Genomic DNA, 26964 nt, shown 5'->3' on the forward strand with positions numbered 1-26964 from the left:
TTTGCCGTGGCATACGGAGCTCCATCGCAGTCTTTAACACTGGTAGCATGCCGCGACAGCGTGGACGTGAACCGTATGTGCAGTTGACGGACTTTGAGCGAGGGCGTATAGTGGGCATGCGGGAGGCCGGGTGGGCGTACTGCCGAATTGCTCAACACGTGGGGCGTGAGGTCTCCACAGTACATCGATGTTGTCGCCAGTGGTCGGCGGAAGGTGCACGTGCCCGTTGACCTGGGACCGGACCGCAGCGACGCACGGATGCACGCCAAGACCGTAGGATCCTATGCAGTGCCGTAGGGGACCGCACCCCCACTTCCCAGCAAATTAGGGACACTGTTGCTCCTGGGGTATCGGCGAGGACCATTCGCAACCGTCTCCATGAAGCTGGGCTACGGTCCCGCACACAGTTAGGCCGTCTTCCGCTCACGCCCCAACATCGTGCAGCCCACCTCCAGTGGTGTCGCGACAGGCGTGAAAGGAGGGACGAATGGAGACGTGGCGTCTTCAGCGATGAGAGTCGCTTCTGCCATGGTGCCAATGATGGTCGTATGCGTGTTTGGCGCCGTGCAGGTGAGCGCCACAATCAGGACTGCATACGACAGAGGCACACAGGGCCAACACCCGGCATCATGGTGTGGGGAGCGATCTCCTACACTGGCCGTACACCTCTGGTGATCGTCGAGGGGACACTGAATAGTGCACGGTACATCCAAACCGTCATCGAACCCATCGTTCTACCATTCCTAGAGCGGCAAGGGAACTTGCTGTTCCAACAGGACAATGCACGTCCGCATGTATCCCGTGCCACCCAACGTGCTCTAGAAGGAGTAAGTTAACTACCCTGGCCAGCAAGATCTCCGGATCTGTCCCCCATTGAGCATGTTTGAGACTGGATAGAGCGTCGTCTCACGCGGTCTGCACGTCCAGCACAAACGCTGGTCCAACTGAGGCGCAAGGTGGAAATGGCATGGCAAGCCGTTCCACAGGACTACATCCAGCATCTCTACGATCGTCTCCATGGGAGAATAGCAGCCTGCATTGCTGCGAAAGGTGGATATACACTGTACTAGTGCCGACATTGTGCATGCTCTGTTGCCTGTGTCTATGTGCCTGTGGTTGTGTCAGTGTGATCATGTGATGTATCTGACTCCAGGACTGTGTCAATAAAGTTTCCCCTTCCTGGGACAATGAATTCACGGTGTTCTTATTTCAATTTCCAGGAGTGTATTAATACGCGGGTCGGCAGAAGCAGAATTTGGTCCGTCTCAAAGACAGCGCCATCTCGTAGTGAGGAGACGGACGAGCGCTGCGCCTGCGCTATTGTACTTAGTGGGGCGCGCTCTAGTGGGGAAGTTGGGTACGCGCTGACTACGCGGAACTATGTACACAACAACATTAAACCCCTTATCTTCTTTCCTTCCTTTCTTTACATCGATCTTCATCGACCCACAATTCTCCTAAGCGACGTCGAATAGAAAGACGGGTACCAGGCGCCCCAGCACGCGTGGCCTCCTGACCAACAATGGCTAACCATCATTTCATTTTACCACCTCTCAGAATGTGGACTAGGCTTTTTAAGCCCCTGTACATTGGCAATAATCATCTTTAACCATCTACAATGATGATTACGTATCACTAGATAATTTATGCAGCGTGTTCCTGGGGGAATTGTCCATATCCAGGGATATGACAGGAATGATCATTCGAAGCAAAAAAGGTATAGCAATCATGGGATCTAAAATGCATCCCTTACGTTATGTGCACTTTTTCATCTTCAGTAGTGTTAAACAAATCTCTTCTGCTGCAAGTTCTTTGCTTTCCACATATTGGAAGAAGGTAATATGAAGCAAATCTAGAAAATCATACCCAGTAAACATCACTAAAATATATTTCACAGTAACGAAGGTGAAAAAGTGATTATAACTCTCAAGGATGCATTATAGAGACAACGTTTATCAGGATTTTTGCTACCGATGATAGTGCTTCTCACATCCTTGAAAATTGTTTCTTGACTTAATTCTTCTTATAGCGATGTTTTTCATTTGTTAACAGGCTAACCAACAATTTTGTACAGGTAATATATCAGAGTGTTCCATATTTTGATATTTGATGTGAAGTATCAGCACACCTGCTCGTACATCGTAACCCATAGCGCACTAGCTACCGAGACACGTCAGGTTAGGTAGAGCCGGGTTAAATCCACGCAGGGGATTAACGACCATGGATTGATAAGACCGGTCAGCCTGAGTACGGTTTTTAAGCTGTTTCACTCGCTTGTCCAGATACATGTTGGGGAGGTACACTAATTCCACCTCAGAGACCTTTCTTTCTTTTTTTTGTTTTAAGTCATCAGTCTTCTAAGCGGTATGATGCGACCCGCAGTGAATTTCTCTTCTGTTATGACGTCTTCGTCTCCGAGTGGCACCCGCAACCAACGTTCTCAATTATTTGCTTGATATATTTACCAATCGCTGTCTTCCCCTACAGTTTTTGCCCTCTACAGCTCCCTCTAGTACTATGGAAGTTATTGCCAGACGTATTATCAGACGTCCTACCATCCTGTCTCTTCTTCTTAGTGTGTCCCATATATTCCTTTCCTCGCCTATTCTCCGGAGAACCTCCTCATTCCTTGCCTTACCCGTCCACCTAATTTTCGACATTTTTCTGTAGCACTACATCTCGAGTCTCTTTTTATTTTGTTTTCATTTCAGTCCATGTTTCACTATCACACAACGCTGTGTTGCAAATGTACATTCAGAGAAATTTGTTCCTCAAATTACGGCCTATGCTTGATACCAATAGACTGCTCGTGGCCAGAAATGCCCTTTTTGCTAGTTCTACACTGCTTTTTATGTCCAACTTTCTCCTTCCGTGAGGTGTTATTTTGCTGCTTAGGTAGCAGAATTCGCTAACTTCATCTATTTCCTGGTCAACAATCCTGATAAGGTTCTCGCTGTTCTCTTTTCTGCCACTTCTCATTACTTTCGTCTTTTCCTATTTACTCTCAAGCCATAAACTGTACACATTAGACTGTTCATTCTATTCAGTAGATCCTGTAACTCTTCTTCACTTTCACTGAGTATAGCAATGTCATCAGCGAATCCTATCACTGATATCAATTCATCATGAATTTTAAATTCACTTCTGAACCTCTCTTTCATTTTCGTCATTGCCTCTTCGATGTATAGATGGAACAGCAGGTGCTAAAGATTACATCCCTGTCTTACGTCCTTTTTAATCCGAGCACTTCATTATTGGTCTTCCACTCTTATTATTCCCTTTTGGCTCTAGTTTATATTAATATTACACGTCTTTCCGCATAGTTTAGCTCTATTTTTCTCAGAATTTCAAACATCTTGCACCATTTGACATCGTCGAACCCTTTTTCCAGGTCACCAATTCTATTAACATGTCTTGATTTGTTTTTAGACTTCCTCCCATTAAAAACCGTAGATTCAGAATTGCACCTCTGGTACCTTTACCTTTCCTTATACCAAATCGATCCTCAGCATCTTGGATACTTAAATGGTTAACTTGAAAGTGTGATAATTCTCACAGTTGTCGGCTGTTGCAATATTGGAATTGTGTTAATGATTTTTGTCCGAAAGTCTGATGGTAAATCGTAAGTCTCATACACTGTACATACCGTCGCGAATGGTTGTTTTCTTGCTACTTTCCCACAGCTCTCCTGCAGATCTTGCAGAATTAGCAAGTTTCATAATAGCGCACACTCCGCTGCAGAGTGAAAATTTCATTCTAGAAGCATTTCCCAGGCTGTGGCTTAGACATGCCTCCACAATATCCTTTCATCCATTAGTGAAAGATCTGCAGGAGAGCTTCTGTGAAGTTTGGAAGGTAGGAGACAAGGTACTGTTGAATGAGTCAGTCCTTACGACGATCATTTGTGTTTCGATTGCTTCATATTTTTCATGTAGCTATTTTGCCTTAGCTTCCCTGCACTTTCTATTTATTTCATTCGTAAGTGACTTGTATTTCTGTGTTTCTTAATTTCCTTTTTTACTTCCTTCTTTCGTCGATCAACTAAAATATTTCTTCTGTTAGCCAAGATTTCTTGGCATTACCTTCCTTGTACCTTTGTGAGTCTTTCCCACTTCTGTGTCTATCCTGTTTAGAGATGTTCATTCTTCTTCACCTGATCTGCTCGTTATCGCAGTATATACAGATCCAGGAAAATTAGAGGGTATCTTTTCCTTCCTTAATACTTCCGTATCCCACTACATTTGCACATTGATTCTTCCTGACTATTCTCGTAAACGTCAGCCCACTCTCCTTCGATAGTAAATTGTCATCTGAGTCTATACCTGCTCCTGGTTGGTTTGTTGGTTTGGTGTATAAAGGGACCAAACTACAGGGTCATCAGTCCATTTTTCCTGACGCAAGCAAGGCTCAAGGCACAGAAACACCCAACAGTACACCTAAAAAGAAAACGAATGGAATTAACAAAAAACGGGGAAAACACACACCACAAGAAACAGTGGAATAAGGTATTAAAACCATTGAGTATATGGTTTGGGCTGGCTTATTACCATAAAAAAGAGGATGCGCTCGCCACTCTGCAACATATTCAAATGTCCACCTCAAAAAGTCAAGGCGAGATTAACATATGTAGGGAAAAGGCGGCCAGCAAGACAAACAAATGCAAAGAAAGTGTGACAGAGTTAAAATGGAGAGAGGGTGGCAACCTCAAAGAGAAGGCTAAATGCCCACCCTTAGATAATACGATAAAAACCCATAAAACTAAATCTGCTGTTGATGCACTGTCGCCCAACACCGAGAAAGCGGCTAAAAGTGGGCAGTACAGCAAGGTGTGGACGACTGTCACATGTGACCCAACACCGAAACCGGCCGCTGTGGCCCAGCGGTTCTAGTCGCTTTATTACGAAACCGTTATGCTGCTACGGCCACAGGCTCGAATCTTGCCTCGGGCATGGATGTGTGTGATGACATTAGGTTAGTTAGGCTTAAGTAGTTCTATGTCTAGGGGACTGATGACCTCAGATGTTAAGTCTGATAGTGCTTAGAGCCATTTGAACATTGCGACGGAGGAGGTGGACGTGTGTTAGCCTCATATGGCCAATGCGGAGCCGGCAGAGAACCACAGCGTCCCTGCGAAAGGCCAACATGGAGGTCTTCCACACATTCGTAGTCTCCTTAAGGACAAGCAGTTTGTTGTGCGTACTGAGATTGTGCCGTTCCGTCTGCCAAAGCTGAAAAATCTTGCGGCGTAATCATGATCGAAGGTTAGTTACAGGGATGCTGATCTCCAGAAGCGGTTTCTGTGTAACCTGTTTGGCCAGCCTGTTGGCAAGTTCATTTCCTGAGATTCCGACGTAGCCTGGGGTCCACACAAACACGGAAACGACTGGACCGTTCCATGGCATAGATGTACTCCTGGATGGTCGCTACCAAAGTAGCGCTGGTCGATAGCTTGTAGGATGCTCAAGGAGTCAGTACAGAGAAGAAACGAGCCCGCCAGGGCATTAGCAGAGGCGCTCAAGAGCACGAGAAATGGCCGCCAGCTCTGCAGTGAAAACCTGCAGCCATCTGGCAAGGAGTGCCGTTCCTCCATGAACATACGCGAAGCCAACGTGGCCATCAGCCATCGAGTCGTCAGTGTAAACCACTTCATGTTCCCGGTACATATCAAGAATCTAGAGGAAGTGACTGCAGAGAGCTGTGGGGTTAACGATCCCTTAGGGCCATGTGAAAGGTCCAAGCGAAGCTTCGGCCTAGGTACACGTGAATGGACCTCGAGTATATATGGTAAAGGCACGGACTCCACTTCAGACAGAAGAGATCGGACGCGAACCGCTATCTTAAGCCCTGACCTGGGCATTCGATGCGGGCGATGAACAGCCATGAATGGGAAAAGGAGATGGTGATTCGGATGCTCAGGAGAGTTATGAATGTGTGCAACGTAACTGGCGAGCGTGCTTGGGTAGCTCAGTTGGTAGAGCACTTGCCCACGAAAGGCAAAGGTCCCGAGTTCGAGTCTCGGTCGGACAGACAGATTTAATCTGCCACGAAGTTTCTGTTTTACTATTTTTTGAAATATGTTAGCTTCACAGAAATGTTAAGGTATTCCAGGTAGCAATTCCAAATCCTTTGTTACACCTAATTATCAGAGAAAATTGCTTAGTATCATATTTCCATCTTCCGGGTCCTGGTATCCGATTTCCATGGTTAACCATTCGCTTACTTTCCTCTCACTCATCATTAAAGGCTAAAGTGGTTGAGGCTCTTCGCAGGATACGGGGTACGATGGTTTCTCTGAATCTTCCGTGCCCACATGTTCATCGTATACGACGTCACTCGATCGCCGTTACGGATTTTTCTTAGCTCGCAGACTGTAGGTAGTTCACTCTCAGTCTAATCAAAAGTGAATGTTAATACCACGCATCCCTTCGTGTTCGCTCATGTGGACCACATAAAACGCTCACCTTTCACCACGGTGCTACCTAACTCAGACGAGTATAGCATCAGCACAGCAATGATGTTTGGTATATAAGGGGTGATGAAAAACTCTCTCCGCAGTGCCGTATGATTGTTGGCCGTGCGTGTCGGATGATTGTTCGCCTGCCTGGGTTACTTCCCTTCAAGTGGACTGGAACCCACGATTGTTTTACTATTATGGGATCCCGGGGATCAGGAGGGCCGTACTCAACACCACTCAGGATCTCAACGGCTCCGTGAGACTGGCGCCTGAGAGGAGAGACAGTGTTTGGCCAGTCATGGAGGATCGTGCAGCCACGTCACGCACCTTAAATTAAGGAATAACGTTTTTTGCAACGAGAGGTGTACGACACAGGATTTGCAACAACATATAGAGTACCATGAAAAGAAAAATGAGAACCACTATCCCCGTGATCTCTACACATAGCGACGGTCGTATGTATTCTAGGCGACCTTTTACTGACCTGTCGCGAATCGCACGTATTTGCCTGCCTCTTGCAGTATGAAGAATTGTCCGCAGGACGTAAGACATTTCTGAAACTCCTGGTTAAATACGCAGGGCAGAACAGGTAGGTGGAATTATGGGAAGGGGCCAAAAATGAGCGGCTGTCAGCCACACTCGAACAAATGTAACTTCATTTAGTTGCCAAACATTACAGCGCAAATTTCCAAGCTTAACTATCGACTGAATACGTCACAAAATCTTACGGTTTAAGGGGACAACCTCTTTAATTTTTAAAACGGCTGAAGGCCCATGATTTAAATTTTCAAAAGGCAGAAAGCGCAAGGTTTTATCCTTAAATAATGTTTCAAATGTGGCTGAAGGCCCAAACAATCTAAGACTTGACAAGTAAGGAATTTTAATTTTAAAACGGCCGAAGGCCTATGATTGAAATACACAACTACAATAAATTTTTAAAAGGCAGAAGGACCAAAGCTTTATACAGAAAAAAAATTAAATTAGGCTGAAGGCCCAAACAATCTAAGTCTTAGCAAGTAAGACGGTTGAAGGCTCATGACTGAAAAACACAACTACAATAAATGTTCAAAAGGCAGAAGGCCCAAAGCTTTATCCAAAAAAATATTTTAAATGAGGCTGCAGGCCCGAACAATGGAAGAATTGACAGGAAAGGAACCTTCAATTTTAAAGAGGCTGAAGGCGCATTCTTTAAAACCCAACTAAATGAATGCAAACTCAAACCATCGGCTACGAGCCATTAAAATACACAATACAACACCAATAAGAAAAGACAGTACAGCCAGCGTCGCTCAGAAGATTACGGGGGTCGGCCTGCACTTGAAATGTAAACGTTCGCTTAGGGGAGACAGGCAGTCGGCCCGTCTATATCCGATCCGCCAGCAACCCAACCAAGAGACAGTTAACAGACTCACCGACCACCCGACCAGTACACAAAGAACTCCAAAGCCAAAACGTAAAAGGCGTAGCCGCCCACAACCAAGTATGCATAAGCTGTCAAAACTACACACACGTGTTGGACAGCGACAACACGGTGAGGAAAGGACACTGCCTGAATTTAACGTTTGCGTCCAGGGCAGGTAGCCAGTACGCTAACGGCCACAAGGCAGAAAATTCCGCTGGTGCACTTGGACTTCAAATAACCAAAATACAGTTAAACTCCACTGGATGGTGGCCAAACTTTCGGCAACTCGAACACTCGCTGTTACTCATGAGAATACCCCCAACAGCCATCCATGAAAACCAATGGCACAATGTGAACAGACTATCTTCGGTAATTAAATCACCACTCAACTTTTGATGCCCTTGGTCGGTGAGCCACTAACCTTATAGCAATCGAAACAGCTCCCACACACTCCGACACTGCGTAGACCGCCAGCGAGCCCGACCAACTGCGCCGCGCGGAGATTTCCTAGCTGATCCACACCAACCGACCGACTGCCACACATCAGCACGGAGACAGCAGTAAAATAACTGAGCAGTCGACATCACAAGCTACACACAGTTTCACGAACACTTGCACGAAGGACTAGACAATATCAAAGGCAGCAACTGTGCAATAACAAGGACGAATCACGAGTCGGCACGCGCAGGCAACCCATAAGCGATCGCCGGCCAACATACACGTCGTCCGACAAGACGACCGACCGATGACCAACCAAGGTGGTGCGCACTCAAGTGGTATGTATCGGCAACCGTCGGGCGAGTCATGGCTGTCCGGACCTCACTGCAGCCGCACTCCGACTGAACTTCTGCCGCGTCCTAATCCAGGTCCGAAGTGCACTGCTAGCACCTCCCAACTCAGCAGCAGATCCGGACTCACTGCTGGCACGTTCCGACCCACTGCTCGACACACGACGACCGGGAAGTGATAGCAGTCCCTCAAAGATAATACGGCAGGGCTTATATCGATAAGCGCTGCTGCTGCCGCCCACGGGCAGGCAAAGCAGCAATTCGGCGACACAAGTAATTGAAACTAACATAACGAGGTGGCAGTACGGCAAAAACAGGATGTTAAATAAGCGATGGCGCGAACACGAGCCACGCACGGCTCAATTTCGTGATAGATTATTTAAGTTGTGGACATACACTGAGGAGACAGAAGTCATGGGATAGCTCCTAACACCTTGTCGAACTTGTTTTACCAAACGTGGTGGAACAACTCAACGTGGCATGGACTCTACAAGTTATTGAAAGTTCCGTGCAGAAATATGGAGCCATGCTGCATGTATAGCCGTCCACAATTGCGAAAGTATTGCCGGTGCAGGATGTTTTGCACGAGCTGCCCTCTCGACTATGTTCCATAAATGTCCCATGGCTTCATATTGGCTGATCTGGGTGGCCAAATCATTCGCTCAAACCGTCCAGAATGCTCTTCAAACCAATCGCGAGCAGTTGTGGTCAGGTGACATGGCATATTTTCATCCACAAGAATTCCATCATTGTTTGGGAACATGATGTCCATCAATGGCAGCAGATGGTCTCCAAGTAGCCGAACGTAACCATTTTCAGTCAATGATCGGTTCAGTTGGACCAAAGAAACGAGTCTATTCCATGTAAACACCGACCACCCCATTATGGAGCCACCGCTAGCTTGCACAGTGACTTGTTGACAACTTAGGTACATGATTTCGTGGGGCGTGGGCCACAATTTAGCCCTGCCATGAACTCTTACCAACGGAAATTCGTCTGACCTCACCAAGATTATCCAGTCGTCTAGGATCCAACCAATTTGCTCACGAGCCCAAGATAGGCGCTGCAGGCAATGTCATGTTGTTATGAACGGCACTGACGTCAGTCATCAGCTACCGGCCCATTAACGCCAAACTTCGCCACAATGTCCTAACTGCTTGTTTGTTAGCACTTACAACTCTACGCAAACGTCGCTGCTTTCGGTCGTTAAGTAAAAGCCGTTGGCCACTGCGTTGTCCGTGGTGATCCGAAGTACGAAGTCCCATGCGTCTAGCTGCAAGTACTATTCCGCGTTTAAAGTCTGTTAATTCCTGTCGTGCAGCAACAATCACGTCGGAAACCTTTTCACATGAATCGCGTGGGAACAAATAACATCTCCCCCAATGCACTGCACTTTTAAACTTGTGTAAGCGATACTGTATATGTGCATATCGCTATTCCTTTACTTTTGTCTCATCAGTGTAGGTTTATGAACCACATGGCAACAAGAAGTAGAGTGTGGCAATAGTAAAAGTTATTATTCCACGCAAGTGTCCAATTAATGCGGTAACATGCTACTATGAAATCGCGAAAGGAGGTCGCACGTATGCTACAACGCAAGGCGTACCGCGGCCGTACATTATGAATGTGTGTCTGCGGCAGCACCGTGGCGCCATCTGCGGTCGCCAGCAGTTCCGCACACTTTATTGCCTGCATTGGCGGCCACACACGCGTTCGGCTCACTGCGCCACACAGAATCCCTGCCTCTGTCCTTTATTTCTTTGTCTGCAGGCACCGAGCGGCGACGCTCCACTACATCCGCAGTCGCAGTACGTGAAAGTCACGGCCGTATCAGTTCAGGTCCTTCGGAGTTTTGCAAAATAATTCTCAATGACTCAAATATCTCTATCAATCTAGAAGGAAATGTAATAGCCAGATCCATAGTCTATCTGTATTGTCTTTCAAAAATGGTGCAAATGGCTATGAGCACTATGGGACTTAACATCTGTGGTCATCAGTCCCCTAGACCTTACAACTACTTAAAGCTAACTAACCTAAGGACATCACACACATCCATGCCCGAGGCAGGATTCGAACCTGCAACCGTAGCAGTCGCGCGGTACCAGATTTAGGAGCCTAGAACCGCTTTGCCACAGCAGACGGCTATTGTCTTTCATAATATCGCTTGCAATAAAAGTGGTTCCAGATCTGGAGGCATAGAGCAATAAGAAACGGCGTGCTTGCGAGACAGGGAGGTAGACCAGCACCTAACTGAATCGTTGCTCTGGATTAACGACTGTCGTTCTCGTTCATAGTCCAACCAGTAAAGCAATGTAGGGGTTCTCCGTTCCGATGACGCCTACAGCGAGCGCATACAATCCATGGATTCCAACCCCATGACTTTTCCTTGATATATTCCTTTGTCCTGTCCCGCCATACACGAAAATTCCAAACTCCGAAATTCCCATCAAAACTGAACGATACTTCCCCAACCTGAAGATTACGCAAGTCATCCCCCATATGGCCGCATGATCCTCAACTTCATTCGCTCCCGCTGCACTAACCTCCTGCCACAACCTTTGATCCAGAGGCTTCCGTGTTTCCTATCGTACGGCGGTTCCCAGGAAGTAATGCACCGCAATTTTTTCTTCGACAATTCTTTATTGAACGTAATGAGAATAACACACAGGAAAGAATGGTGTTTTATCTGCACACCCTATTTTTCCTAGTAATCTCCATCCAGAGCTCGAAACAAGGGCGTGTACGCCCTGTCGGTACCAATATTTGTCCCGGTGGTGGAGCCAGTGCATCACTGTGGGAACTTGTTTGCTGACTGGCAGATGCAGCACTAACTGCGAGTCGTAACGCATCTGTCCTCGCGAATGACAACATCACTCACTGCAAGATGTCGGGTGTGACAGTCGAGGATGGTCACCCAGAGAGCTGCAAATCGTGGAGCTCTGTCGAACCGCCTTTTGATGACCTCACCCTCCGTACCCAGCAACTAACTGTATTTCTGTCGACAGCAGATGCTTCATAGACTTTGCACAAGTGTTTGTGAATATTCCTCACAGTTTCTTTCTCTGTAGTGAGAAATTCAATGACGGCACGTTGCTTGAAACGTACAGCACCTACCGACACCATTTTGAAACTGTCCTGCAACTACGCTATCTGTCAGAAGTAACGGAAACTTGGCTCGCTCACACAGGAAACTTCAAATAATAGATACGTAACGTTTCGTGTTCGTAGCATTGTTTTTGGCTGAGAAGAAAAATGCGGTGCATTAGTTTCTGTGCAAAACTTGTAACATTGTCGAAGCATTCGCCAAATCCAACCCCCTTTAGTGAATTGCCACAGGGCACAGTGTAATTCATCACTCCAAATTACTCGTTTCCAGTGATCCACTGTGCAGTGGCGTTTTATATACAGCACCTCGAACATTTCTTAGCACAGACTACAGAAGTATGTGAGTTATGTGAAGCCCCGCTCATTTTAACTCCAGACATGCGTTCATTACGTTAGCTGAAGTGCTCGTAGCACTTCGGAGCACACGAGTTATTTCTTCCACAGGTTTGATATAATATTTTAGAATCACCTTCCACAAAGCTCGACAGTTCGTACTTAAGGTCTTCCTGCTCTTGGTTTAGCTGTGGTTGTTCTTTCACGTTGCCACTTCACAATCACATCAACAGATGACTGGGGCGGGGCTGAAATGTTTCTAATGGATATGTTACTCCCGCGGTTTCCAATATCGCTACGCTCTCCTGACCGAACCATTCTGGTGTTACTGCATCTTAAATGACAACGCAGTACACTGGACATCCTTTTATACTGGCGGGTCCAGCATCGAGACTTCTAGTGATCAGTTCTACATCACATAGTGGTATCCATGTACTTTTGATTCAAAATGGTTCATGTACTTTTGATTCAAAATGGTTCAAATGGCTCTGAGCACTATGGGACTTAACATCTATGGTCAGCAGTCCCCTAGAACTTAGAATTACTTAAACCTAACTAACCTAAGGACATCACACAACACCCAGCCATCACGAGGCAGAGAAAATCCCTGACCCCGCCGGGAATCGAACCCGGGAACCTGGGCGTGGGAAGCGAGAACGTTACCGCATGACCACGAGATGCGTGCGTACTTTTGATCATATAAATTATATTGTCCATAGAGCTTATATTCCTGTGTATCTGCGCTGTGTAGCAGTGAGTGAGAGTGGACTGTATACACGTGTGTGCGTGTGTGTGCGAGCAGGACAGCGCGGACGAGCGCCGTCTGTCGCGGCTGGAGCGCGTGCTGCAGCAGCTGGTGCCGGCGGCGCTGCCGGCAGAGCAGCGGGCCCGAGAGCTGCACGCCGCCCTGCTGCTCGCCTCGGCGCTCGACAAGGTGCGTACCACGGCCACCTGCGCCCCAATATAAGTAGAACGATTTTGTATGTTCTGGCTCACTAGCTCAATTTTATAAAATTTAAAAAGTTGTTCGTTAACACTCACAATTTATTATTTTTTACAAAATAGACAAATTTTGGGGCTAAGGAAAAGTTGAAAAAAATGATTTTTTATACTTATTCTTTTAAAAAATACGTTTTTCAGAAAAGTCAAAATATGACAAATTTTGGGAATAGAAAAGCCAGAAAAATTTTTTTTAAAAATTTGTTTTGAAAATAATTTAGAAAACGAGTTTTTCACAGAAGTCAAAAATAGGACAATTTTTGGGACTAATAAAATTATGTAAAAATGCTTTTTTCAATTCTTTTTCTAAAAATAATAGTTAATTACCTAATTTATTTAATTACATTAATTCACGTATGGGAAATGTATGTAAAATAAATGACTTTTTATTATAGGTATTATTATACTACTACAATATATTATATTATACTATCATTAGGTAAAAGGGATACTAGAATGATTTTGTATGTTCTGGATAACTAGGTCTATTATGTGAAAAATAAAAAAATTACTTTTTATAAAATTGAGCTAGTGAGCCAGAACATACAAAATCATTCTACTAATCTACCGCCCTGTACTCTTGTCGACACCTGGGCAGCAGCTAGTTGCCACATAGCTCACGAAACAATGCGTAACTTACATTTCGTTCAAGACGCCACAACTTCCAAAAATGATTGTTTGCTCTCGTGGCCTTTAACTTACGGTAGGAAATTGTAAAAAACACAGATGGAAATTTTAGGAAGATGTGTTTCATGACTATGTTAGCAATGTTTCACCGTTCTGCGATTGAAGTTACCTGTTTATATAAGAGTAATCCAGGCGCGTTATTTATCTGTGTGCTCTCCACTGAGCTGTGGTGTGCAAGATAAGACGGCAGTGAAACTTCGCACAACTTGACGAAAGTTGCCCAAAATCACGGGCAGTAGATATTTGTTTAAGCCTTATGACATCAATAGCTGTGTAAGGTTTTGTTTTATTGTTTTATCGTTATTTTACCCCTCCCCGAGACAAATCTCAAGATATGCGCGTCATTAACTGATTACCTCCACTTCTCCCATGTTGTCTGCATTTCTTGTTTCGCAGCCTCATACCACTTTTGTACAGGCACGGTAAAACACACGTACGCAGTTATGAACTCTTTTTAAATTAAGCAATTCATTATTGTATTAAATATTGTTCTTCTGTTTCTTTAGGATGACAATGTGCTGCACGCTTCTTATTTTTTTATACTCGCAAATAATCCGATAGTTATAAAATATGTACCTTTTTTCATCTATAAATTTCTAAATTTTTTAAAACTTTCGTTCTTAAATTTTAATACTCTTATCTGACTTCTATTTATTTGTAGCATATTTTTCTGTACAGCCTTCTGAAGAAGAGCACAGAATGCCTAAAACCGGTTAAGAAAATCAAATTTCTATTGTGCAACTGGTTACTGATTATTTTAAAAAAAACTATGTTTGACGTGATTTGAAAAGAATCGGTTCGGTTCGTGTTTTCACGTCCCATCGACAACGATGTCATTAGAGACGGAGCGCAAGCTCGGGGATAGCGAAGGACGGGGAAGGAAATCGGCCGTGCCCTTTCAAAGGAACCATCCCGGCATTTGCCTGAAACGATTTAGGGAAATCACGGAAAACCTAAATCAGGATGGCCGGAGACGGGATTGAACCGTCGTCCTCCCGAATGCGAGTCCAGTGTGCTACCACTGCGCCACCTAGCTCGGCTGAAAAGAATCCAACTAATTATGTACATCGGATGACGATAAATTATTTCACTCCAGAAATCAAACACATATCAAATTAATAGTGGTCCAGCACTAAAAATAGGCAAGGTTATGTCATCTGTTGAAAAATACATCAATATTCGTTAATTCAGTGAGGTTATCCGATACGATTCTAACTGATCTACTTACTTAGCAAGCTATCGTGTTGCACCATAAGGTATACAAGTGGTTCGAAAACATACAGCAGATATATAGTTTACACAGTTCACAGTCAGAAGGCGAATATAACATCTCTCGATTTACATTTAGGCTATTCTGCGACGTCAGGAAATCTGACTGTTTTGAAATGGCGAATGCTAGTCAAGCACCGAGCGGGCTGGCGCAGTGGTTGGCACACTGGACTGGCATTCGGGAGGACGGATTAAGGTTTCCCGTGATTTCCCTAAATAGCATAAGGCAAATGGCGAGACTTCCCTCGAAACGCCACGGTCGCTTTCCTTCTCCATCCTTACACATTTCAAGCTTGTGCTTCGTCTATAATGACATTGTTGTCGACGGGACGTTGAACACTAATCTCCTCGCACTGTTGGCCAAGGCTGAATATGATTCTGTTTCTGATGGTCTTCTACTGACGTATTATCTCATTTTATTGCGTCACATAGAGACATGTCTAATGAGAAAAAATAATACCCAAGTAACACTGATGTAGAAAATAAAGTGGAAAAAAATGAACCATATGCGAAACAAAGTACTTGACAATTTGCGGGTAACTCAGCATCCCACATTACTTCAAATTTCACGAAAATATTGCTTCGCAGACGGAGTTCAGTATTGTAACTTCAGTAATTAACTTTACGGAGACTTCTTCAGAAGTAATCCGAAACCACTCATCTCTCTGCTGTCTGTCTGTCTCTCTCTCTCTCTCTCTCTCTCTCTCTCTCTCTCTCTCTCTCTCTCTCTCTCTCTCTGTCATCACTGCTGTCTGCGTAAAATGTGCAGAACTTACTCAGAAATGGCTCCGATATGCAGATGAGAAATTGGCGCAGGAAAGAAAAAGAAGACATCATCTCGTTAGCAAATTTCACCCCGGGGCCTTAACAACTGATATATTCCGTGGAATACGCTTCGATGATTGATATTTAATTGCGTTAATGACAATTATATAATATAGCACGATTGCATTGGTAATTATCTCATACAATACGACTTCACCTTTTTGCATAATTAGGATCGTTGTACAAGATGGTTATGATTAAACTTTCATTACTTGAACCATAATAGACGAAAAACTATTTACCGTATGGGTACTTAATTTTATAGGGTTGATGTTCAGACAATCTGCTGCAGGATTTCTGTTGTTAGTGGTGTCACGGCTTTCCATTAGGCGCCGCTACTGCTACCACGTTATATGTTTGAAACTCAAGCATCAGTATGCGTTACAGTTCAACACAGTCACGGAGCTGGACAAGGAGAGCATTACTTCACTTGTAAAACTGTTTCATCAAAACAACGGCAACAGTACTCTCGCTCTTCGCGACGCATTAAAGGAATATGGAGAAGTCCTCTTTCCGCACCGATGTTGAAGAACGTGATACGGAAGTTTGAACTAACTGGCTATTTGGGAATTGCCTCTGAGAGAGGCCGACGGCCAATTTCGGCGCAGGTTGTTGAAGTGACTGTCGCCGTGGCTGAGAACGCTAGACGCAATGTGCGATCTGCAAGCAATGCATGAGCTGTGTCACGACAGCTGCACATTCCATGGTCCACTGTTCGGAAAGAGCTGCGAAAAACTGTGAAATGGTACCCATACATACTTCCAGGCTGTCTGGATGCAGATGGTCGTCAAACTGAGCAACGTTTGTAACCTGGAACGTAAACAAGGTACGCAATTGAGAATTGTTATCCTCTTCCGTGAAAATGAAAATGTGTTTCTTTCAGCTGTTTGTTCGTTATTTCAAATGGTTCAAATGGCTCTGAGCACTATGCGACTTAACTTCTTAGGTCATCAGTCGCCTAGGACATACAACTAATTAAACCTAACTAACCTAAGGACATCAGACACATCTATTCCCGAGACAGGATTCGAACCTGCGACCGTAGCGGTCGCTCGGTTCCAGACTGGAGCGCCTAGAACCGCACGGCCACTCCGGCCGACGTTCATTATTTCACTTCCTCATGTTCTTACAAATGTTTCCGGAAGGTTTCATTGTTCCACGATCACTAGTTTTTCATGGGACCTCTCTCAAATAGAGAAACTTTAATTATCATCAAACTGTATACTAAACACTCAATCGTCTCACTGAGTATGGATTCTTTTCGCAAGTAGGTAAATTGATTACATCCCTCAAAATTTCCCACATATGAAGACTGAGCATCGGATAGGGAGAAAATTTGGCGTTTGTCACTTCGATGTTCAGGCTGTTAGTCCTACTGAAATTACAAAAGGAATGCGAAGAAAATAGTCCGTGCCTTTTCCAAAGGAGCCGTCCTGGTATTTCTTAATGAATTTAGGGGAACTAGCTCAAAGCGAGACCAGTGCCTTACCACTATCCACCCCCTCCCCCCCCTCCCCCTCCCCCCTCCCCTCCTAGTTCGAAGGAATCCACTTCAGACCCTTGACTTTTCCAGACAATACTCTCAACCGCTAAAACTACCGAGACATCTCGATGCCGGACGCGAAGTTTCACTCTGCTGCTTAAGCATCTACTACCTGCGAAAGTGCATACATAATCTTCTGCATGTACTAAACTATCATCCCTGTGTGGATATGGAAGAGAGTAGGTTACCAATACTCATACTTTTAATCTGTCAGAAAATTTCGTGACGGAGTTGTTTCCACTGCAGTGTGTGAAATTCAGTCTACGCTGTTAACAGGATACATAAAGACAACCATAATATATTGTAATGTATTGATAATATATTGTATTACGTAAAGACATGGAACAATACAGAGTAGCTCGTACGGGATTTAGAAGCAAAACCAACTGGAAATCTAGTTGACACATTAGCCTTCCGTTAGAATGAAAAGATGGCGGAAATCTGATAGAACTGAAGTGGAGGACTAGATCTATACGTTCATGCCGCAGTAGAGGCACCATAGAACCACTTTCAGACCATTTCTATGGCGTTCTGCGCTCGAATAACAAGCCTACTTCAAAGCTGTCAGATGCTTATTACTATTTTCGGATTGCAGTAATGGGATGGTTTTCACAAAAATGTAAGAACTAGTGTTGTGAAGATAGGACCACGATAGAAACTGCGGAATAACAATTTCGTATTTATTACAAGCTGTCTCGTTGGAATACACGTCTTTCTTTTCCCAATTTAGAACTTCTGTGTTCGGAATCGATGATTTCCGTTATTAGTAGCCATTCACTCCACGAAAGTATATTTCCTCTGAGAAAACATGATTCAATTATATTCAGAGTTTTCTAGGGATGTCAAACATAATCTTTAATGCGAGGAAGAAATTTCTGAGAATATACGAATGTAGCTTAGCTTTGTATGAAAGTGAACCGGGACGGTGGGAAAACTGGGAAAGAGAGAATCAATACGTTCGAGATAAGTTGTTGTAGAACACTGCTGAAAATTATATAGACTGATACAAAATGAGGAGGTCGTCCGCACAATCGACGGGTTAATGAACGGATGGAAAACTGTGACAAGAAGAAGGGAAATTACGGTAGAGTGTATTTTAAAACATTTAATAATTTCCTATCCAACCAATAATCGAGAAAGTTTGGTGTAAGTCATAGCGGACCACATTACACCGTTCATAAGACGGACAGAAAAAAGATCTGATTATACTATCCATTACACTAAGAGCTTTTCATGTACCTTTTACAGATATTGATCCAGTCTCTGTCCTAAATGCCGACAGGTATCTGTGGAGCTAAAAATTTACCTTCAAGGTGTATCAAGCCAAGTTGCTACTTAAAATTGTCCTTCCCGTCTCGCTTACACGGTCTCCTTTTGTTTGGCGTCTTCTCAGACCCACATGTAGAAATACATATAAAATGATTTGACTCTTTGTCCGAGATTGTCTACGCTATGCCATAAGACTGACATATCGTCCGTTAGGCCATCAGCACGAGTGAGCCAGAAAGAGCTTCATTATACACTACATTCCAATCCTTTACTCTCAGAAATCTTCGACTGTAGTTTTACTGTGCTAGTTCCAGCGTGGTAACGTGATTCGGGATATCGCTTACAGCTGAGATTTTCCGATTTACTATCACCGATGTTCTGCCAACGCAAATATTTCTTTCTCGCATACTGGCGGTCAAACGTAAGTACGAATGGTAGTCGCAGTTGAGGCCAGTAAAAGTGGTGAAATTAATAAGACGTTTCCGATACACATGAAAGAACATACGAACGTATGAATTTCTTCTCTTCTAGTGAGACACTAAAAACGACACTCTTCAACTCGTATGTTTGTTTGCATTGTCACCGCCCGTATGCTAGTATCTTAATGTTATTAAAATGGAGGTAAACGGTGCTGACGCCTGTGACAGTACGAACCCTCCGGCGGATACGTTGTGTGACTGTGGGATCTGCGAAGACACAGCGGCTCATTGTCGTCATGCATTAAGGGCGCTGGATCCCAAAACAACACTGAGGAACGAGGCCTGCTGGCCAACCTGGAAGATACTGCAGCCGAAGTATCCACGAACATTAAGTAGAGCTTCTCTGGACACTGACTCCCACGTCAGCATTCTCCTCTGTCAGCCAGGACCTCGTTCAGACGAAGAGAAAACGAAATGGGGGTCGCGACTAATGAAGCAAACGGCTATCGTGTAAATTTTCCTTCACGTTGATGGGAGAGTTTGCAAAAGTGTGGATTCTGAGATGATAAAATGGAATCGTGGAATCGATCGCCGCAGTGGAAACGCTGCCGACGTGCCGTCCTGCGCACATGTGATCCAAAAAAACGTGACTGTTGACGGGGCTAGTTCGAGGGCGGTTCCAGTTCTGGAATATAAATTTCAGCAGCTTAGACGTATACCTCCGCAAGGAAACTTTGACCCTGATGAATAAACAAATCAATGATCTGTAGTGATAAAAGTAAATAGTTCTTTTTCTGTTTTTCGTTTTCTTTTGTTTTCTAGTACTAGATCGTAGAAAGTAGTAATAACAATTACACACAGAACTAATTGTATACCACATATGGTTTGCATGAGCAATATTAATTACGTAGATAATATATTGTAGCTGTGAAGAATAAATCAATAAATACACTACTGCCCATTAAAATCGTTAGACCAAGAAGAAACGCAGAATGATAAACGGATATTCATTGGACAAATATATTATACTAGAACTGACATGTGATTTCATTTTCACGCAATTTGGGTGCATAGATCCAGAGAATTCAGTACCTCTGGCCATAATAACAGCCTTGATACGCCTGGGCATTGAGTCAAACAGAGCTTGGATGGCGTGTACAGGTACAGCTGCCCATGCAGCTTCAAGACAATACCACCGTTCATCAAGAGTAGTGACTGGAGTATTGTGAGGAACCAGTTGCTCGGCCACCATTGACCAGACGTTTTCAGCTGGTGAGAGATCTGGAGAATGTGGTGGCCAGGGCAGCAGTCGAACATTTTCTGTATCCAGAAAGGCCCGTATAGGACCTGCAACATGCGGGCGTGCATTATCCTGCTGAAATGTAGGGTTTGGCAGGGATCGAATGAAGGGTAGAGCCACAGGTCGTAACATGTCTGAAATGTATCGTCCACTGTTGAAAGTGCCGTCAATGCAAACAAGAGGTGACCGAGACGTGTAGCCAATGGCACCCCATACCATCACGCCTGGTGATACGCCAGTATGGCGATGACGAATGCACGCTTCCAATGTGCGTTCACCGCGATGTAGCCAAACACGGATGCGACCATCATGATGCTGTAAACAGAATCTGGATTCATCCGAAAAAATGACGTTTTGCCATTTGTGCACCCAGGTTCGTCGTTGAGTACACCCTCGCAGGTGCTCCTGCCTGTGATGCACCTTCGTGAGTAACCGCAGCCATGATCTCCGAGTTGATAGTCCATGAAGCTACAAACGTCGTCGAACTGTTCGTGCAGATGGTTGTTGCCTTGCAAACGTCCCCATCTGTTGACTCAGGGATCGAGACGTGGCTGCACGATCCGTTACAGCCATGCGGATAAGATGCTTGTCATCTCGAGTGCTAGTGATACAAGGCCGTTGGGATCGAGTACGGCGTTCCGTATTACCCTGCTGAACCCACCGATTCCATATTCTGCTAACAGTCATTGGATCTCGACCAACTAGAGCAGCAATGCTGCGATACGATAAACCGCAATCGCGATAGGCTATAATCCGACCTTTATCAAAGTCGGAAACGTGATGGTACGCATTTCTCCTCCTTACACGAGGTATCACAACAACGTTTCACCAGGCAACGCCGGTCAACTGCTGCTTGTGTATGAGAAATCGGTTGTAAACTTTCCTCGTGTCAGCATGTTGTAGGTGTCGCCACCGGCGCCAACCTTGTGTGAATGCTCTGAAGAGCTGGTCATTTTCATATCACAGCATCTTCTTCCTGTCGGTTAAATTTCGCGTCTGTAGCACGTCATCTTCGTAATGTAGCAATTTTAATGGCAAGTAGTGTAAATACTGATGTCGAATTACGACAGCCCTGAGCCCTTCCTTTACTATATTTAAACATCTGTGTTGTGCATTCCCCGTCAACTGCGGCAGCAGGTATGTATAACAAAATAAATAAAAAAATAAATATTTAAAATAAAAGTTAACACAAAGCACTTGTCAGGAAGAAACAGAATGTTTGAAATATAGTACGTTCTATTGAAAATGTCTAACATTATAATGAATGAAGACTAGCCGCAATACAAGAAGTGTTGTACGACCTGTTGCAGCTGTACCCACGTGAGAAGGAGCTGGCGAACAGCGCCCTGCAACGCAGCACACCAATCGCCTGCAACCTGACGCAGCTGCAGAGCCGATACGGATTCGTGAGTATTTCACTGTGTGTACTTTCTGCACCAGTGCAACTATAGTGACAGACAGCTGTACGTGAATAATACAGACAAACCATGGCTGATTAGTATCCATAGAGTCTATCTCGACAGATGATGCTATCTGTTGGTTTACGACTTCGCATGAGCGAGTGGCTCTCAAAGGTCGATGACTTCCCACCATGTGACGCCTATCAGATACTTTATGGTCTTTTACAGGACAGTTAAGAGTATAATTGTTACCACGTCTCATGTTTGCTGCCGAGTGCATGTTCTTAGTACCGTTCTCCATCACTACATTCTGAAGGAACAGCAAAGCGCGACAGCCGAATTAACCTAGTGACCTTATAGTGTCTGTGAATGTTGTACGGTCATACCAATAGCGTGCACTCATGAAATATACCTAAAGAATCTACTGGTAATCTTGATATACTTAAATTTCTGAAAGTGAAATACTTCACTAATAACTGAAAACAAATATACGAAACAAGAATTTCAGCATAGTCACGTGACAATATGTAATTGAAAAATGGCTAAGAAGAATCGAAGGCTATAATTTAACAACATTTTAATGATAAAAATGATTTCATGTACTTTGCTTGTACACTTCATTTGTAGCTTTCTAAACGCTGTTTGGAACATTCTGATCCATCGATGCGTAATCAGGTTCTAGCTTATATGTACATCTTCTAATATTGGTATCTGCCACAAAGTGAATTTGATGAACCACTCAAAAACCACATTTTGGTTTGCCGGAACCACAGCGGCTGTCGTTAGTCAGCGTGCGTGTTTGGTTCAGCTTGTTCTCCGGAACGTTACACATCTCGCTGGTTCAGGATGTTGGCATAAATAATACGGAAAGGGGGGAAAATATTTTGCAGACATGTTTAATGCAACGCGCTTATTTGGCCGTTACAGCCATAATCTGTTAACATATTACTAACTCAATATATGCAGTTTTGCCTCGTTTAATGAGCTTTGAGAAAATAAGCTCACAGAATTTTAGAGAAAATTTCCAACATCACAAACACGTTAAAAACTATTTGGACACGACTTACTAGAGCTGTGTCTAAAAATGTGTCGCAGCGCTTAACAACAGTGACATGACATTTAGTCGACAGATACATACGTTGAAGTGAATTCGAGAATGTTGATTTGTATCGAACATAAATTGACGGTCGCATTTTTCGTTCATGATCCATAGCTGAGTACATATGTGTTCATTTGCTGTTGTGACAGTGTTACATCAACAGATACTTAAGGTGCGCCAGAGAGAAACAAGACATCCATATAAAATAATTTCCAGCGAGAAGGTACTGACGACCAGTGTCACTTAGTCCAGCGCCAATGAACTGGGTCAACACTACGTGGAAAAGGTCGAATAAAATTTACTAATGTAACGCTAAAGTTACTTTTATTCTGCAAACGATACACCTAGTCTGAACTGGCGATACACTGCTGTTTGAAGTACAGCGTAAGAGTTCCTCCGTAATGTACCATGCGCGCAAGTTTCTTTAAATCTCCACCTATATAAGAAGCTTAATGTCATCTGCTACATACAACTCACTGGAAAATAATACACATTGCAATTGCAGAAAATGACAGCATCCGTAGCAGCCAACATGCATTTCCTAATAGACGACTGTGCGATACCTAGCTTGCACTACTGTTGCCAAACGATATCCGTTTTACCATTCGAAAGGCGTTTCTAGACTTGAAAAAATTCACTGTCACACCGACGTCATATCCGTGGGGGAATGGTTTGCGAATGGATTAAAATTTGGTCGATAAGTAGAACGCAACTATTTCCGTCGAACTGAAAATTACCTATAGATATCTGGAAACTGTAATGATATCGCTAATATTCATGTTACACATTAGTGAGTTAACGAATAGTATTGAATGCCATCTCATACTTTTCCCACATGATGCGGGCTTCGTTTTTCTGTTTTACCATCTGTCACCACCACTCACCGGCTGGTGTACGCCACGGGTTTCGAGTCCCTCTGGTAAAGATTACAAATGTAGCATCAACCGGTCACTTCGGAATATCCTAAAACGTTTTCGTCGTTGCTCAGTTGTCTACGCACGATAGTTTCTCAAAACAGGAGCCTAGCCGCGAGGGTGGCAGGACAACGTCTGTTGCCTTGCAGTAGAGCTGAGGTTTTGCGGTGGCCGAAGTCCGGAAACTTTACTGGTAGGAGGGTTGCAGACATGGAACTCCAGTCCCGGACCGAAAACCAGTTTGAAACCCTCGGAGCGGTTGCCTTACGGTGCGTGGTTTGGCACGGAGCAGCAGATGTCGTTCTGGAATGACATAGCTCATGTAATACGATACACGCAGCTGTAAATCAATAAATATAATTGTCTATACACGCGCATTCTACGAGTATAGCTGCTTTAATAGATAGATTCCGTGTAAATACCACACTTCAGTGCGTTGATATCAACACCACCACCACCAACAACAACAATAATAATTACAATAGTATATACTAGCTTAGCTCCCGCTCCATTAATCGGCCAGATTGTATGGTCTGCACAGATTTTTTAAAATTTTCTTTAATCGAATTTTTATATTGTTCACAAACTGAAACACCTTCTAAACCTTTCACGTTAATTAATGCCACAGAAGTATGGTTTTTCCCGAATGTAGTTATGACCAAAAAGCGATTCTTGTAACTTGAGTCCACGGTTTTAGTTAATCACGCCTTTTGCGTTCTTGTTTTAATTTCCATAGAAAGTGTCACCTCTAGTCACAGATTTCTCTGTATCTAACCAAAAAGTGAAACACCAATTTACATAGCTTTTAATTTTTTTATATAAAAAAATTATTCTTACAAATTTTCATCCAGCGTTGCACCTTCTAGAGCCGAATTTCCGAAAACACTGATATATATATATTTCTTATAGAAAAGCTAAATACAAATTTTCATAGATTTAGGTTTGAAAATCTTTTCGTAATGAATCCTTTCATAAAACTTTTTATCCCCTATTTAATTCCCTTGGGTGTTGAATTTCCAAAAGCTCTAAAACACCTATCTTTATTGTTCTAATCGAGAAATCAATTTTCATAGATGTAGCTTCAAAAGTGTTTTAGTAATTTCTTAATAATGTTTTATTTTCAAAAAACTGTCACATACAGTTTTACACCCTTGAGGGTTGAATTTATAAAAATGCTCAAACACGTATCTTTTTCATTTCTGGCTTAGGAACAAAATACCAATTTTCGTAGTTCTGGCTTCGAAATTGTCTTAAGAGCGACATACTTCCAAAAAGCCTTCATCGCCTATTTCACCCCCTTAGGAGTTGAATTTCTAACAATCCCTTCTTAAACGTTGCTTGTAGTATAATATCGCACCATCCTCAAATTTCAAGTTTATATCCTTAGCGAGGTGGAAAATGATGGTCAATGAATCAGTGTGGCCCTGTTTCACCCCCTTAGAGGTCTAATAAAAAAAAAACCAGTGAAATACTTATCTTTTGTTTCTAACAGGGAAGCCAAATACATATTTTCACAGCTTTACCTTCAGAAATGCTTGCGTAATGAAATATTGCTATAAAACTTATGTCCATAACGGTTGAATTTCGAAAAACAGTGAAATACCTATTTTTTATTTCAAGCGAAGAATTAAACTGAAATTTTCATGTATTTTGCTTTTCACAATGAAATATTTTCATAAAACTTTTTGTCTTTTTTTGCACCCCCTTAGGCGTTGAATTTACAAAAACGAAGAAACACGTATTCTTATTTATGACCTGTAAGTCAAATACCAGTATTCATAGATTTAGCTTTAAAAATTCTTTAGTAGTTGTTTCATAATGATTTATATTTAAAACCTTTCATTCCCATACGAGTTAAATTTCAAAAAAATGATGGAAGACGTATTCCTTATTTCTGGCCCAGAAACCGAATACCAATTTTTGTAAGACTAGCTTCAAAACTGCCTGAAGAACGACTAATTTTAAAAAAATCTTTCATGCCTTATTTCACTCCTTGGGGGTGTAATTTCGAAAAATGCCCTTTCCACAGGCACTTGCGGTATAAGATCGATACCCTCTCCAAATTTCAAATCCTTAGCCCTTTGGGCTAGGCGATCATGAGTTGGTGAGTCAATGAGTGAGTCAGTCAGGACAAGAGATTATTTTTTATTCTTTTTATTTTCGATTATTCCCATTTAAAGAGAGCGTTTGAACTTGAATTCATTTATGATGATTGTTTATGTTTTTTCTGAGCCCAAATTTTCTTCATGTGTTCACTGTGTTGTTTCTTTCGCTCCGCTGTCCATTTGCATCCTGTTTTCTTCTGTGTTGTGGTGTAAAATTTGTTTTTTGGTGATGTTCCTGAATTCAGTTCTATTTTCTGAATCGTTTACTGTTATGTGTGCTTGTCTGAGGTCCTTTTCAACTTCTTTTATCTATTTTGTTTTTCACCTGCCTGAGTTGATGACTTTAAAAATTCGCTTTGAAATTCTGTTTTTATTCATTCTGTTGATATGTCCGTAGAACTGCATTCTCATTTTCCTTATTGTATCCGTAAACTTGACTGTGTATTTATATAATTGTGATGTTGGTCTCTTCTTCCAGATTCCTTGCTCTTCTATCGGGCCAATAATTTTCCTGAGAATTTTCCTTTCTTGTTTCTCTATTTCTTTGATTTTAGTTTGCCCACCTATTTGTGTTGTTTCAGATGCATACAGTGCCTCCGGAAGTTCGACAGTGTTGTAGTGTCTCAGTTTTGCGTTAATGTATAGGGACTATTTGGTATAATAGTTCCACGTGAGTTTATATGCTTTCTGTAGTTTTTTTATTCTTTACTCATTGGCCTTTAGGTTGATCCCTATTGGCTGGATGATTTCTCACAGGTACTTAAAATGTGGCACTTGTACGATTTTCCCATGTGTTTTCACAGTAGACAATTTGTCGTGTGGCACTCTTTCTATGTACCGGCTTTTCTCATACTAGATTTGCAGCTGAATACGGATTACTTTGAGGCAAACAGAACACTGATAGAGAGGCAGTGTGCTGGCATCATGTGACTTTAACGAAGTACGCGTGAGATGGCAGACACTGGCTGTTGCCAACATCACAGTAGATCAATAGGCTTGTATCAGTAGCGACTCAGATCGCCATCGCTTACAGTAACTACCAAAGTCTTGAAT

The 26964-nt window shown here is 43.3% G+C and overlaps 1 protein-coding gene and 1 non-coding gene across 2 annotated transcripts in view; one reads left to right on the forward strand and one right to left on the reverse strand.

Annotated features, from left to right (window-relative positions):
* The window catches only part of LOC126267782 (endothelin-converting enzyme-like 1), a 340693-nt gene that overhangs the window by 214643 nt on the left and 99086 nt on the right, over window positions 1-26964 (forward strand). The window contains exons 7-8 of the mRNA XM_049973087.1: window positions 12885-13016; window positions 21704-21799. Coding sequence (XP_049829044.1) covers window positions 12885-13016; window positions 21704-21799 — 228 coding nt within the window. The remainder of the gene's footprint in view (window positions 1-12884; window positions 13017-21703; window positions 21800-26964) is intronic.
* On the reverse strand, window positions 14733-14804 carry Trnaa-cgc (transfer RNA alanine (anticodon CGC)). The gene has a single exon. It is a non-coding gene; the product is annotated as a tRNA-Ala (tRNA).

This window comes from Schistocerca gregaria, chromosome 4 (genome assembly GCF_023897955.1).
Source record: "Schistocerca gregaria isolate iqSchGreg1 chromosome 4, iqSchGreg1.2, whole genome shotgun sequence".
In the NCBI taxonomy this organism is placed as follows: domain Eukaryota; kingdom Metazoa; phylum Arthropoda; class Insecta; order Orthoptera; family Acrididae; genus Schistocerca; species Schistocerca gregaria.